Here is a 16,665-nt window from a genome sequence, read left to right as displayed (position 1 = left end):
TCCCTTCATTTTCAAATGTGGAAGTCAAGTGTAGAGAGTAACTCCCCCAGGTCACAGCTTTTCTGTGGTCTGGTGATGATTTAAAATCAAGTGCCTTGTCTGGAGCCAGCCAGCTTAGGCACTAAGGAATCGAAATTATAGACCAAATGAACATTTATGAATATTTTCATTTTACTAGACAGTAAAACCAATCATACTGGCCTTTTTACTACTGGATCCTGTCTGGGAGCCCCATTTGGTGAGAGGCCCTGCTGGAAACCAAGGGAGGCCGCCCTCCCCTCTAGGGGAAGCTGCCAAACTCCAAAGCTGACAAACCTTTTCCGTGTCTGCCCCCTGCTGGCAGACATGAGGATAACAGGGCAATCCCTGCAGCTGGCTATAGGAGGTCTTTGATCAGAGTGAGGCCCTGCGAGGGCTCTTCTGCTGGTGTGGGGAAGAGGGGGTATGTTACCCAAACCTCACACTGGGACCTGTGCTCTGACAAATTGAAATGTCTTAGGATAGGCTGTTTAAAATTGGTTGCTGTGTTGGCAAGTCTAGTCCACCTTGTCTCTTGATCTAGGGTGGAGGCAGCATGGAGGAGGTAAATGTCAGTTTTAGAAAGCGTTGGAACAAGAGTCAGGAGACCTGGGTTCTAGTCTCAGGAGGGCCACTTACCCAGAGTGGCAGGTGTCCTCTCCGGGGCTGTTCCCTCAATTGCAAAACAAGGCATTGTATTACTTGGCTCTAGTGGGCCTTTAGTCGTAGATCTCCACCTGCAAGTCCTTTGAAGATCTCCCTCAGTCAGGTCTCCTTGGACCTCACCTCCTCACCCTAAACTTCCTCCACAAACCCTATTGCCCCTCTCTGGCCTGCATCCCTCTGTGGCCAGATAACTTGCATTCTTCCCTACCCTGAGCCAAACCTTGGCACCTTTGTATGAGGTCTCCAGGCTCACACTAACTGAAAATGGGAATCTTATGGTTTGGAAAGTAAACTGGGCTGTACTTCTTGGCATTCCATCCAGCTTGTCTTCCTCCTACTGGCAAGACCAAATTCAGGATGGAGAAAGAGAGAAGTAGCCGAAACCAACAACTTATGTGGGATTTCTTTGGGCACTAAAGATGGCATCTGATGTAATAACCAATCTTTGCACAATGTGATAATTTGCAAAGCATTCTGAGTCATAGAACAACTCTGTGAGGAAAGCATTTCTATCACCCACATGCGTGTGAGGGAATTGAGCCCAGAGATCTACAAGGTCCACGGTCACTTAGCCAGCCTGTGGCTGGGCTGGAACCCAGGGTCAGTCAGGTCCACCCCAGGCTCAGGATTTACCCCATCAGAAATGTGCAAGGCCTGAGAGTTCAGACAGTGGTCATTAATTCCGGAAGAAGGCAGTGTCAGGCAAGACAAGCCCTCTCACACCTTCTTTCTGATGGAAACATCTCTTCTCCTTCTGGAGTAGTTCTGTACTGGATTTCTTACATATGGCTACATGTCCCTTACTCAAGCCTCTTGGTGCAGATCCTAGTCTAAGCTGGCACTGGCTTGTTCTGCACTAACTGGTCTGTACCTGTGTGTATGTGTGAGGCATATTTGGACAAATCTTATCGTCCCTGAACCTTATCTTCCCTGAACCCACTGAGGTGGGGATGGTAATAGTGAAGAATAAAAGCAGGATGTGTGGGAAAAGCTTTTTATAATGTGCAGAACCACAAAGCGTTAGAACTTGCTGGGGAGGGAGGTAGAGGAATTTACCTGCCAGCTCCCTTCTGTCTCCTGTTTTACCCTTGTACTTCCAGGCTGGGTCACTGATCTTCTCCAGCAGCTTCTGGGGAAGCCAGACCCCCATACCTAAGCACAGTGCTTCAAAGGATCCAGAAACAGTGAAAGGGGCCAGAGCCCCATGGGTCAGGTTGGATGACCCAGCATCTGGGTGCAGGGCTGCTGAGGCTCTGGCTGTGGGCATGAATGATGGGGAGTGAGCTAGGACCAAGCCCTCAATCCAGGGGAAGCTGAGACAGCCAGCAGTATCAGGAAATGAGGAGATGGAAGCTTCTGGCACTTTCCATTTGAGCAAATGGCTGAGGTTCTGGGGAAAGCTGGGGTCAAGAAAATCTGGAGAGACACATAAAAGTTGATGTGGCCCAGTGGTGGATACCTAAGGAGCCCTGAAAGAAATGTGGGGGCTGGAGTTCCTGTGGGGCAGGGGTGAGAGTTAGAACCAGTGGATGTGGATATTGCTATGAACATGACCTCATGTTCAACCCTGGTAGTGTCTGGGGTAATAAGAGCTTCCAAAGGATTTTTGTTATTTCCTTTGGAGCACACAAAGTGTACACATTGATTCATCCCCACATAGGGTCTAAAGCAGAGCTTTTGTGGTGAAGGGCAAATTATTTTTCTTAATTTTCAACCCATCATGAACTGACACCTAAAAAAATGTGATAAGATAAAATACTAGAAAATGAAATTAGAAATGCCTAAGCCAGTTCCTACAATATTCATTGAGATGAATCCTTTGATCTTGTAGTTGGATAACGTGGTGCTATAAAATTTTTAAATGCTGACTCTCCCTATCCATGTTTATCTCATCATGAGCGCCAGTTTGTAAATTCTGATTTCTGGATTCCTTGAAGATGAAATCAGTCTATATAATTACAATAGAGATAGTACTTTTTAACAAATGGACAGTTTATACAGGGAACAAAAAGGAAAATTCATAGCACTTAGTTTGTCAACACCACATTTACCAAAAGAACAGTCACAGTCACATTAAAGATACATTTGTGTGTGCTGATGGCCATGTACGTTGAGGAATGGTATTGAGTACCTCAGTATCACCAGAACTATTGCTTTCCTACTTTAAACTGGAACATATTTATGATACCAGATAATAAAAAGTAGAGGAAAAATAGCACACTACTACATCTTAATGAAACTCTACCATACTTAGTGTAAAACTCAGAATCCACGTGTGGTATTCAGAAAAACATGTCCAGAAATGGGAACAAGCAGGAGCTGGCTCTCCTGGGACAGGGCAGGACTGGACATTGGCCAACTCTGGGCCTATCTTTTCTGGTTTTCTGGTTATTTTCAGCTTTGGATCTTAGTAACTGAATTTAATCTGTTTCTATCTTGATTTCAACTACAAAGCTAATGACACTTGACTCAGTTGAAAAATAAAAATTGGCACACTAGTCATCTGGTGTCAAAATTATCCTCTTGTTAGGAAATATCCTGAAAATATTAAAAAAAGTAGACAGTACTAAGCCCCTGAAGAAGATGTAATTTACAGGAATGAGACTGTTTTTCAGTAGACATCCGAAACATCTATATTCAGCTTGGGGATCATACTAATGATGATCTAATGATGCTGTCACTGCTCAGAACATTTTTGGAAAGCTTTCTTTAGAATTGTGTTCAGAGGACAATACTCTTGGTATTGGCATACATTAATAAACTTTTTCATTACAGTGTCTAATAACTTGAAATTTAGGGAAATAATTCAAATGGAATCTTCTAGAAACATCAACTAACAATATAATTTTAGGGTCTCCCTCAGATTATGTCAATTCAGGCATAGATAAGAGAACCCCTGGAAAATTGTGTGGAACAAATAATTGGAAAAACATATAATTTTTCAAAATCTATCCAAGACCTCTTAGGATAACTGGGATTTCAAATAATGTCATTTTTACTGTTTTATGCTTGGGAAGCACTATAGTGAGGGTGTAGCTTCCATATACTTGTCTGTGTCACGTAGACAGCCTGGACATCTAGAAGTCCGAGCTCACGTGTCAAATCTGAGGCACATGCTGCTTCCGAGGGTCCCAGGGGGCTAATCTGTGTTAGCCAGCACTTTTTTTTTTAATCCCTCCTTGTGTCATCACACAACCTACTGCCATCCTCTCATCTGCTTTCCTGTATGCAGAGTGCCTTCTAAGTTCTTCATTCCTTGCCCTCCAGCTTCACTAAGCTAATTTCCCCACCATGGTCATTCCACATCTGCTGCCCCGAGGTAAATGTTCAAATCAGATAGGTAAACCTTTTTCTATTGAAGAAAAAGCTGATGTTTGTGTTTGTTTAACTTGAACGCCATAGACTAGATACCAACATCCATCAATAGATGAATAAACAAAATGTGATATATCCATGCAGTGGTATATTATTCAGCCTTAAAAAGGAAGGAAAGTCTGACATATCCTACAGCGTGGATGAACATTGAAGACATTATACTAAGTGAAAGCATCCAGTCACAAAAAGACAGACACTGTAGGATTCTATTTATGCGAGGTACCTAGAATAGTCAAATTCATAGAGATGCAAAGTAGAATGATGGTCGTCAGGGGCTGTGGGGCAGAGAGAATGGGAAGTTATCATTAAGTGGATATAGAGTTTCAGTTTTACAAAATGAAAGAGTTCTGGAGATGGATGTTGGTGATAGTTGCACAACAGTGTGAATATACCTAATACTACTGAACTGTACAATTAAAGATGATTAAGATGGTAAATTTTATGTTATGTGTATTTTATGATGATAGTAATTTTTTTTATAAAGAAAAAGTTTTCAACTCATGTCTCCCCCATCTGTGCATCTCATGACTGTGTTTTTACTGCAAGCTTGATGCCAGACCCTTAGAAATGCAGGATGACTTGAAAACCTCATGTGCCAATACATTTTCCCCAATTTCCCCCATAATGAATAGAACCATAATTCATGGTGAAAAGAAAAGCAATTTGAATATGGGCCAAGCAGACTAAGGCTGGCCCACATCCAGACCTTGGTGGAATGAAGCATTGAAGCAGTCAGCTGCATTCATTAAGGGGAAAGAGGTCTTTTTCCATTTCTGCCATTGCTGTGCACAGCTAGTCTGAGGCACAGTCTTGCTTTGTGCATTAGGAAGGCAGGGCTGGGGCCAGGCTGGGAGCAGAGGTCAGGCAGTCCCCTGCACTGGGAGTGGCCTCTAAGGCTGAATGAAATTTAGACCTCATCCTTGGGTACCACCACAGAGGCAAGGAACAGCCCTCCATGCTAGGCAGAGAGTACCCTGAGCCTTCTGGAAAGGAAAATGAGAGTTTAGTAAGCATGCACTGGACTGAAAATCGGGAGTCTGAGCATCTTCCTCATCTTGCTGCCTAGGAGCTGTGAGGCCTTACTTAGGTAAAGTTTGTAAACCTCTAAGCCTTCAAGGTTTATAGGTGGTGGATTGTGTCTGCTCCACATTCCATGAAATCTATGAAAATAGTGAAAATCATATAATGAATTTCTCCTGAAACCTTGAGATATGATTAATTCCTAACAAGAAGAGATGCAAATGTTTCATCCAAATGAACTTAAGTCACTTTTATTTCCATAATCTATCATTGCAAGAGCTTTTGAAAGAGGTGGTAGATTAACTTATTTTCTTTCTTTTTGTGTGTGTATGATTAAAAGAGGGAAGCTTCTTTGATTGCCTTTATGGCCACTTTTAAATTATCTGAATTTGTGTCATAAATAACTAGGAGCTTTGGGAAGGCATCAGCATTGAGTGTACATCTTCCTAAAGCTGAGTAAAAAGCAGGTTATTCCAAGAGCTTTTTCTTGATCTGCTCTTGTTAAATGCTCCTAAACTGAGTGGTCTTACAGGGAACATGGTCATAAAGGCTGCAGAGGGTGCCTAGCAGGAAGTGTGTCATCTGAAAATATAGTTCATGCTGTGTGCCAGGCACTAAGATGAAGAAAATATGGATGGCTAGAAAAAATATATCTATCAATTTACTTTGATTCCTTAATAGAGCCAAATTAATTTAACTGGTTTGACCCACTATTGACTGGTGGTTGGAGAGACAGGACAAGTCCCCCCCTCGTTGTTTTTGGAATTATCCCCATGGTAACATGGCTGGCCAGGGCTCAGATAGGGGCAAAAATTCATCAGTATTCTCAAGACCTCATTTTCTGCCACCCCATCCCCCAATGTTAATACTTATACCAATGAAAACTTACTATATTTGATTTTACAAAGGATAAAATCCCACTTTTAGTAGATGTAGCACACAGGAAACAATCATAGATTTTGGGATAAGTCAGAGCGTTCAAATTTCTAGGTAAGAGAGTGTGGGCAAGTTACTCTTCGAGAATCAGCTTTATCATTTGCAAAATGGGGAATAATCTCTTGCATGATTGTTGTGAGGTTTAAATGATATAAGCTGGACATGGTCAGCACTTGGAAGAAGCACTTGTTAGTTGTGGCATCTTAATGATTTATAATATCTCTTTGCTCTTCACAGTTGCCTGAAGGACCACACACAAAGATGTGTCAGGCACTCCTGCATTATCGCGGGCAGAGATTTTTCCAAAGTGACAGTTCATTTCTCTTGCATGTTTTTGGTTTTTCCTAGAGCTATACAAGCAGTAAAAGCAGCAAGCTGCCTTTGGGGAGGGTGGTAGGAATGCCAGATAGAGCATTAATTTTAGGAGGGAAGGGAGGGACTGTTGATCTTAGTGATCCATTAGTTTGAGTATGAAACCAAGGCCACTCAGGAAAAAACTATTTGTTTCAGTAAATGTATTGGTTTGCCTGTGAGTTCCAGTAGGGCATAAAGTGACTGTGAGTGAAATGTGTTCCATGAATATCCCATGGCCTGGCGGCAGTAGTTAGGGCAGCATTTAGACTTATTAGTGTTTTGAGGCTTGTACTCTGCAGTTGATGTGCAGTGGATGCGCAGATCATCCCTTCAGTGACCAATATGCTCAGTTTATTAGAGCTTAGACATAAAGGCGAAATGGTGTTGTTTATGAAGCAAAGAAGCAACTTGGAAGGAAAGCATTGGAAATGACTATAGACTTCCTCTGGTGTAATCTGTGTTTACAGATGGTCCACCAAGGTTCAGATCAGCGAGAGGACACTGAGATAATCTTTAGGAGATGCCCAGCTATGAAGGGGCATTGGGCTGGGTGACTTCAAACAGCTCCTAGACTTGAAGCTGGGATTCCTGGCGGGGATCCTAGATGTGGCCCTTACTGTGTGACATTGGACAAACCACTTGACCTCCCTGTGCTTCAGTTTCCTGATCAATGAAGTGGAGACTTCTTGTCTTCCTCATTGGATGGCTGGGTGGGTAGGGAGTGCTAATAAAATGATGGATGTGGAAAGGATTGATGTTACAGGCCTTAGACAATGGGCCTGATCCAGCTCAAGGATGACTGGTCTGACTGGCACTGTGTTTTAAGAACATTGAACTTGAATACCTTTAGGGGACCCATTCCCCTTTTCTTACACAAGCTCTACTTAAAGCTAGCCCAATCATGTGATTTATGTTACCTGCCTGGCTCCTCTAGACATTCTGATTCAGGACCCCTTACAACCTAGATACCACTGTTTAGGTGAGACCAGCTTCATGTGTGGGTGAAGTAGGTGCTATCATTTTTAAGGGGTTCTCAAAGGTTCTACCTTCTTTTCCCTCCTCTCCTTCCATAAGCCCATCTTGCTGATGTCTGTAATTCTTTTGGGAAATCCTGTGGACAAAAACCTATGTTGGAATGGAGGATAATATTTCAAGCCTTAGCTTTGCTTTACCATTTGTAACTTAGGTAGATTTAAAAAGCAGATTAGAGGGGTGCCTGGTTGGCTCAGGTGGTAGAGTATGTGACTCTTGATCTTGGGGTTGTGAGTTCAAGTCTCACATTGGGTGTGGTGATTACTTAAAAATAAAATCTTTTTAAAAAGCAGATTAGATAAAAGCAGACATAAAAAATTTTTTTGAGAGCAGGTTTTGACAAGAGAATCTAAGACACTGACCATGTGTGTTGAGGTATGTGTGGGTGTGAGTGAGAAATTCTGGCAAGCAGGTAGCAAGGGAATATAAGTGGATAGGTGGGGGAATTTATCTGAAAATGGGAGTAATACCTGCCTCATAATATTGTTGGGAGAATTAAGTGGAATGATAAAGGGCTTAATAGAATAAGAAAGTAAATGCAGTCATTATTGTTTTCTTGGTCTGAAAAATCAACACACTTTCACAATTAACTGGAATGGGAAGGAGGCAAAAGGGCGATGTGCTCAGCTACTTATCCATCCAAGCTTAAGGCTTGGAAGAGGCTGCCTCTGTGCCCTGTGTCTGATTGTGTCTCCTCCATGCCAACCCCTGGCTACTTGGAAATAATGAGAGAGTGGCTGAATATTTCATCCATATCAGGAATATTTGCCAAATGAAGAAATTGCTTAACAGCTGTTCATCATAATGAGTTTCTTACCATTTTTGAATTTGGCCAAAATAGAGGTGATTTTATGGCCATCATTAGGTCTGGTTTGCCCATGGTGTATTTATAGTAAGTTACTATTTTGTCCTCCACTCTCTTATTTTTTCCTATAGTACCACATCTGAAATGAATTGAAATTGTGCAACACTAGAAGTGTTCCTAGTGGTTAGGGACTAGTCTAGGGACTGATAATTTTCTGTTAAGGCAGATGTTGGCATCCACATGTTAGATCCCGCACCTTATACTAAGTGAATTTTTATAGCATTACTTTTTTGAGAAAGATCCTCCAAACATACCTGTGTGGGGGGTGGGTAAGGCAGAATCATCCGATTTTATGGATGAAGAAGCTGAGATATTTCCTGCTTCAAATTCTGTGGGTAAGGAGGCAAGAATTGAACAAGTCTTGAAAGGGGTTTACCTGTCATCACAAGGTGGAAGAGCTGAGAAACCAGGACTGGCCTCTTCAGCCTTCCAGCAATGAGTCCCGTTGCAAAGAAGCAGCTTGATGAAGGGGCCAAGGGCTTTGGAAGGAGTGGTGGATTTGAGAGCAAGTCTCCCATACTCCCTGACTCTCTGTTTTCATGGATACAATGTGGGGCTTACTGGGGCAATCATACTAATGTGAGAGTTGTCATGAAGCTTACAATGAGATAATGGATGTGGAAGCATCTGGCACATCTTCTGCCATCTCTACTGGATGAGAAAAGGTTTGAGAATGTCATGAGTCAGCCTAACTACTGAGCATCATCATTATTATGCCTATGCATAGTGAGAGGTTGCCCTGTACCAGACACTATGCCAAGAGCTTCACATGAATCTTCCCTTGTAATCCTCATGGCAACTTTATGAAGTAATTATTATCCCCATTGGATTGATGAGAAAACTGAGGTATGGTGAGATTGAACAGCTTGCTCCAACTATACATTTACAAAAAGGGTGAGTCAAGATTCCTTGTAAATGCTCCTTATAAATAAGTCACAGAGCTGAAAGGAACCTAAAAAAAATCACCTGGGTCATAGGCTCAATTTGCATGTCTTGTAACTTAAGATCTTCATTGCAGGAAATATTTTACTAATACAGTAGTCCACCTCTTTCATGAGGAATATGTTCTAAGACCCACAGGGGATACCTGAAACCATGGATTGTACCAAAACCCTATACATACAGTTTCCTTCCTGTACAGACATTCCTATGATAAAGTTTAATTTAAAAATTAAACACAGTAAGAGATTAAAACAATAGCTAATAATAAAACATAACAATTATAACAATAGACTTTAATAGAAGGTTTGTGAATGTGGTCTCTTCCTGCCTCCCTCAAAATATCTTCTTGTACTGCATTCACCCTGAACTCACCCTGTACTGCACTCACAACTGCACTATGTTGATGTGAAATGATAAAATGCCTACATGGTGAGATGGATTGAGGTGAATTGACGCAGGCATTGTGACCTAGTATTAGGCTACTATTGACTTTCTGACAGTAAGTCAGGAGGATCATCTTCTTCCTGACTGCCATTGACCATGGGTCACTGAAACTGCAGAAGTGAAGCTATGGATAAAGGGGGGCTACTGTAAATAAAAATACTGAAGTTTGTGAAACATTTGCTTTTGGTTATGATTAGATTCAAGCTTATTCTTTTTTTAAAGTATTTTTTTTATTTTATTTTAGAGAGAGAGAGTGTGTGAGCAGGGGAAGGGCAGAGAGAGGGAGAGAGAGAATCCCAAGTAGGCTCCATGCTCTCAGTGCAGAGCCCAACATGGGGCTTGATCCCACAAACTGGGAGATCATTGACCTAAGCTGAAATCAATAATTGGATATTTCACCAACTGAGCTACCCAGGCGTCCCTCAAGGTTATTCTTATAATATTTTTTATAATTATAGTCTTGTGATAATTCCCATTTGTTTTATGCTTTAAAATAATTTGTTGGGAGAAGAGAAAGGGGCCAAGTATCCCTAATGGGCTGGACTTGTTGACCAGGTTGACTTGTGTAAATGCATTCTGTTTGTTTGATTGGCCTGATGGAAATAGGGTATGGCCGTTGGCTCTCCAGACATGGGCCAACATCTGTTAAAAGCTGCAGAAAGGAAATGAGGGAGTTCACTCAGCTACGCCCTATCTGTTGAGCCCTGGAGAGTTCAGCCCTGACTTTGCTTTTTTTGAGCTAAGTCCAACTGAAAGTACCACAAATTCCATTCCACTTATTACTTTGACAAAATTTAACTTAGCAAATCCTTCTGCAAATATGCATGAGAGATTCAGTCACAAAGCCCAGCTGATACAGGAGATTGAGGAGGTTCCAGCTAGTATTCTTTTTAGTGGGCAAAGGCCACACACTTACTAGAATATTAGTACCATGACAGGCAAAAGGTGATGTTTAGAAATAAAAGTGACAACTTCCGACTGACATTTCTTGATATGTGGGGCTTTCTGTATGTGATTGTTTTCCACTTGGAGTAGGAAAAAGTGGGATGTCAATAAAGGCCGAGGGGGGTGTCCAGTACACCTGAGGATGGGAGGGCACAATTGTCCTCACAATTTTACAATAATAGAGCCCTTATAATGCATGCATTTCACTGACAATTTATATACTCCAGTTCTTTGAAAACTAGTAAAAACAGAATCCACGGCACATTCAAGAGTAACAAGTACAGGACAATGAGGCAAAATTCTGAAGAGAAAACAGGATTTTCAAATATATGTTGATAAGCCTAATGAAAAATCAACGGTATTCCAAATACTTTAGGCCAAGCCTGTACAAACATATGGGATTTGTCGGTACAGGCTAAGCAGAGAGAAAATTTGAATGATTACCCAGATAATTTGATTCTGAAAGAGTTTGCTTGGATCATTCAAACCAGCATTTGCCCTCTTCCTATTCTTCCCCTGCCCCCACCCCCACCCCTAGTTTTTCCCCAGAATATTTTTGTATCCACAATATTGCTATACAACTATATAAACCCTCCGTTTGACTTTGATCATGTAAACATAGGCCTTGGATACATATATACATACAAAATACAATAGATGTTCCAAGGGAACTGGATGGGTGAAGTACATTAATCTGAAGTCTTTTCCTCTACTGTGAAGCTCCAGCCAGAGGCAAAGTATGTGTTAACAGTCATCAAGAGAATTAACTTAGATACATTAAAATCTAAAATCCTGGCCGTTATTTCAGGGGACTGAACTATTTGGATGATTGTCCAGACCCAACTGTGGATATATCCAAGTACATAGGCATATTTATGTGTATGTTGAGGCCATATGGATCCAAATAATTCCAAGTTCAAATATTTTCCTCTTTACTATTACCTATCCTTGAAATCTTAGAATACCTGCCTTCTCTTTAGTTGGATTCCGGTGTCAGTTAGGGGTTCTATGAGCAAGAGTGTCTATTCAGTGCTATCCTTCCTTCTGGGGAGTCAGAATGGGGGATTGGGATGGATTATAAGAGAAAGAAAAGAGCTGCTCTCAAGGAGCTTACACTCTCATTTTATACTCAGTTGTTATTTTATTGCCAAACAGGAGGATGAAGAGAATATTCAAATGTGGAGATGGTGGTTGACTCAATGGTAATGAGCTTAATTTTTGCAAATGATTTTTAATTTTTATTTTTTTGTTTTTTTCCAACGTTTTTATTTATTTTTGGGACAGAGAGAGACAGAGCATGAACGGGGGAGGGGCAGAGAGAGAGGGAGACACAGAATCGGAAACAGGCTCCAGGCTCCGAGCCATCAGCCCAGAGCCTGACGCGGGGCTCGAACTCACGGACCGCGAGATCGTGACCTGGCTGAAGTCGGACGCTTAACCGACTGCGCCACCCAGGCGCCCCGATTTTTAATTTTTAAATGGCATTCAGCAGATAGAATCATATTGGCTATATAACACAAGTAAAGTGGTATTTGGAAAATTAACTGATCTACTTGATTCTCTAAAGAGCTAATTATAAGGTGTGCATTTTATCCATGGCTATGTGTAATGATTCAATAAACTCAATAGCTGTTAAATCTCTAAGATAACTATTAAATCCGAAGTAGGATAAAAGATGATTGCAGGGGTTCTACCCTGACCATATTCTCCACTGATCTGTTGCTATTGACTTTGGGATCATGGAAAGAAAGAGAAGGGGAGACTGTTGAGGGAGAAAGAGGATGGAATGGGTTTGAGCCCACTGGGTTGGAGAATTAGATGTAGATATAGAGGACTTTTCCTGCCTCAAATCACTGGGGGCTGTTATAAGAGTTAATAGATGCCATTATTTAAATTTGTCTCTTGGTTAGCACTAATGGAGCCAAGCAAGGATGCAAACATGAAGAAAATAATTTTTATTTGAATTTGAAATGCATTGTGTGATTTTTTTCCCCCTATAACAGATGGGTGGTCCTAATTATATTTTACTTACGCTATTACTAAATTACTTTGTATCACCCAAATTGATATCTATTGTAGTGGAGGTAATTGGCTGAGGCATGAACTGAGAGACTGGGAAAGGAGAGTCTCCTATTTAACTTTTTCCACAGACAAGTCACCTGTGGATAATCAAGAGTTAATTGAATAATTCATAGGAAAAGTCAAATACTGAATTTGTAAGCATTTCTCCAAAGAATATGAATGTTGTAGACCCTACCACTAAAAACTAAATCAAAACACTTTTATTCACATTAGCAGGTATGTTTGGCCCTAAATACCCAGACACCAGCCTGGTCTTTCTAATGGACTTGAGTGCTTCCGCCCCAGACATTAAAATGTTCTTGGGGCAGGGCAGTGGGGATTTTGTGGGAAGGAGGACATAAGTTTTGCTCATGGCCTATCTTTTTCAAAGCCTGTTTTGTGGAATTGACCATTTCCCCTGCAAACTGTTGGCCTCTATTTTCTTTGGAAGTCTGTTTCTATGGTTTGGACAAGAACAGACAACCAATGTTTCCTGGCTTGCTGACAGCCCATATGAGGTATGCCTATAAAATGGCACAGGCCACCAAATGTCCACTGTGAGGATGATACTACCTGGTAAAGACGGGTGATTTCCATGTGAACTACTGATGAGAAATGCTCCAGAGTAGGTACTGATCAACCTTCTTTAGTGTTTGAGGCACTTTTCTGAATGTCTTGGGGTAAAAACCATTTCCAGCAAGTTGCCAGTCTCATCTGGGTGTAAGGACAAGCCGTGTTTTTTCTGCATATTTTCAATACACTCTCCTTGCAAAGTCTGCACGTGGAATCGTCTCAGAAGTGTAACCAGGATGACTTTCAGCATCACCATGGCGATGTACTTTCCTGCACAGCTACGGGGCCCAAAACCAAATGGCTGAAAATACCTGTAAGGAACCTATGAAAATGATCAGACAGTTAGCCAGAGTATTAAAGGCTAGAGTTATGCAGTCTCTGTTTGATTCACCCTGAAAACACTAATCAGTCAGAATGCTATTTCAGGGTCTAAACGATGAGTGACTGTAACTCAAGTAAGCTCTTTTCTCCATCCAATGTGATTCACCCTCTGTGACATACACCCAGCCTTGGACAGTCCCCACTTTTGCTCTTTATGTTAATGTCCTGGGGTAAAGCAATTACGCACACTCTTATTACAGCCAGTGTTAGCATACTCAACTATCTCTGAGGGATGGTCACAGCTTTACTACTCTTCTGCATGTCACCAAGACAAAGATTGTTTTTGTGCAAAGATGTTGATCCCTGGCCTATTAGTGCCAAGCACCTAAATATTTTTAGTTATGCAAAAAATTAATGGATATCACGTCTGTCTGTCTTGTTCACATCTGTACTTACATAGTACCTGACATTTAGTATATGCTTAATGAGTTTTTGTTGACCAATTGTCAACATAGCATGGGTTGTTCACATAGAAACAGAATGACCTAGAAAACTGGATTAATTAAGATCACATTTCTACATCATATGCAAATGGAAAAAGAGGGCAGTGAGGGAAATATCTGGATAATTTAGATTAATAAACATCATTGCCTAAAACTGGACATAATAGAAGCAGAATCTACAGTTTCCTTCAGTGAAAGGTGAAGCTCTTCTAATTACTGAGTTCTATTTAGAATGGGAACTACTGTTCATGGGGCCATTTGGTGAACCAAAGGCAGACTGCAAAAGCTAAATCTTTTAGTCTCATTCAATTTCCAACTGAGGCACAAGGGGCTTTCCTTTGCTTAGTTGGTGCGAGAGCTGAATCTACGTAATTACAAAGGGACAGGTTGAAATGGACAAGGTTGTTTGGGTTAAACAAAATTTGCTTCATTGTAGCCAAATTAAGGGCCTGGATTTTTCAAGTTTTGACCCATTGTGTGGCTACATGTGGATACTTCTCAGAACTGGTGACCCAGCATCTTTGGCTTAAGGATGAATATGGTAGGCATGTTCTAAGGTAGGGGAAACTCGTGTGCTTCTGGTGAGGCAATACAGGGGAACAATAAATAGGATGAAATGTACAGGGTACAAACAGAACCAGAAAGGATTTAGCGATTGACATTTTTAGGAGTGGCACACTCAGTTTTAAGGAAGAGTTCTTACATTCTTTGCAAAGTTTTCAAGAGTAAATTCATTGGGCTTGGGGAAAAACTCAAGTCTATGCATTCTTCCAATATTCAGGATAATGTTAGTCCCCTTTTTCACTGGATAGCCATCTATGACATCATCCTGTAAGGCTTTGCGCATGACCAAGTTCACAACAGGCTGGTACCGCATGCTTTCATAGATAAAGTTTTCCACCACTTTTAATTTTTGCATATCGTCAATCCTTATTTCTCTTTCACCTGTGGGAGCAGATAAACAGGACAAGGAGTTAATGATAGTTTCAATATGTGTTGGGCATTTAAACTCCCATAGTTTCCACAGAATAGTTTGCTCCTGGTTGAAAAAAAAATTCTTTCTATAATTCTTTTTTAAATAATTTTTTAAATGTTTATTTATTTTTGAGAGAGATAAAGAGACAGAGCATGAGCAGGGGAAGGTCAGGGAGTGAGGGAGACACAGAATCTGAAGCGGGCTCCAGGCTCCGAGCTGTCAGCCCAGAGCCCAACGTGGGGCTCGAACTCATGAACCATGAGATCATGACCTAAGCAGAAGTTGGATGCTTAACTGACTGAACCACCCACGTGCCCCAAATTTCTTTCCATAATTCTAATGCAAATCGGCAAAAATGGCTTGGGCCAAATATGTCATGTTTGGTTCACAGAGTACTTTATAAAAATTCATATTTGAGGCCAATTACTATAAAACCTAGGAGATTTCATAGAAAAGCCTGGATTTCTAGAAAAATCAGGAAACCTGGTTATACTGGTCTCATATACCCACATGGCAATGACAGACTGAACTTGAGTGACCAATAAACCTTTAGAGGGGTATATACCTGCAGTATTTTAAAATTTTTATTTATTTTAAGAGCGCACAGTTGGGGGAGGGACAGAGAGAGAGGAGAGAGGCTCTGAGCTGTCAGCCCCAATGCAGGGCTCCATTCCACAACCATGAGATCATGACCTGAGCTGATATTGAGTTGGATGCCTAACCCACTGAGCCACCCAGGTGCCCTTACCTTCAGTTTTATGTAGACCTACACAGTCTGCTTCAAACATTTGTCTGCCTGGCCTCTGAGGTCCTCAAATTTTGTCTCCTACTCTAAATTCTAGGGGACATTCACTCCTTCTCTAGTCAAAGTGAGGTGGTGAATTTAATCAGTTTCAATGACATTTTCTCCTCTGGTTACCTGTGCAGTCATCTGCCTGGAACACAAAACTGATAGTTCCTCTTCCCATCTGATCAAGAACAATCTATTGTGGTACAGAACCCTTCTCCCTGCCACAGCAAAATAGGTGCCTCAGCTGAGCTCTGGCTGTGCTGGGGATTGACAGATACTCCCACTGTTTCAGATTGGCCTGACACTGGTCAGAGAGGCTTAGATTACTCCCCAAACTGGCAAAGCTTCAGAGTGTCCTCAAATGGGTTACCACTTTTACAGAATCAAAATCAGCCCAGGGTCCTGAGGCAGCTCTCTGTCCTATACAGCTACACCATTCAGGAAAGGTCTCTTTTGGTCAGAGAACTCTAACTGCCCTGCCCCTTGCCTCTGGCTCTTTGTACCCTCCAGGGTCTAATGGGGTACATTTATCTGGGGTGGAGAAGTAGAAAGGAAGATGACAGAGAAGGTAACCAAAGGCATTCCCTAGGAAGTAATTACTATGTGAGTGTGTCTAGAGGGAACACGAACACATGTACAAATGGTTCAGCTGTTTCCCATCTTTGCTGAGGTTTGTTGAAGCGTCAGGGGGACATCATGAGGCACAAGCACTTTTCACATCTCAAGGAAGTTGAATTAAAGGCTCATGGTTTCAAGAGCAGTTTGCCCCTTGTCGCCTGAACTCCATCATTCTATGGCTCTCTCTTTAGTCCACTGGGCTTGCTTGTTAAGTTCTCTTTCTCCT

The 16,665-nt window shown here is 41.5% G+C and overlaps 1 protein-coding gene across 1 annotated transcript in view; it reads right to left on the bottom strand.

Annotated features, from left to right (window-relative positions):
- Positions 1 to 12,516: 12,516 nt before the first annotated feature.
- The window catches only part of LOC115517139 (aromatase), a 36,502-nt gene continuing 32,353 nt past the window's right edge, over positions 12,517 to 16,665 (bottom strand). The window contains exons 8-9 of the mRNA XM_032593474.1: positions 14,759 to 15,000; positions 12,517 to 13,553 (exon numbers count right to left, since the gene is read on the bottom strand). Coding sequence (XP_032449365.1) covers positions 13,305 to 13,553; positions 14,759 to 15,000 — 491 coding nt within the window. The 3' untranslated portion in view covers positions 12,517 to 13,304. The remainder of the gene's footprint in view (positions 13,554 to 14,758; positions 15,001 to 16,665) is intronic.

This window comes from Lynx canadensis, chromosome B3, assembly GCF_007474595.2.
Source record: "Lynx canadensis isolate LIC74 chromosome B3, mLynCan4.pri.v2, whole genome shotgun sequence".
Lineage (NCBI taxonomy): Eukaryota > Metazoa > Chordata > Mammalia > Carnivora > Felidae > Lynx > Lynx canadensis.
Note: the sequence above shows the minus strand (reverse complement) of the source record. Positions and strands in the feature narration are given on the sequence as shown.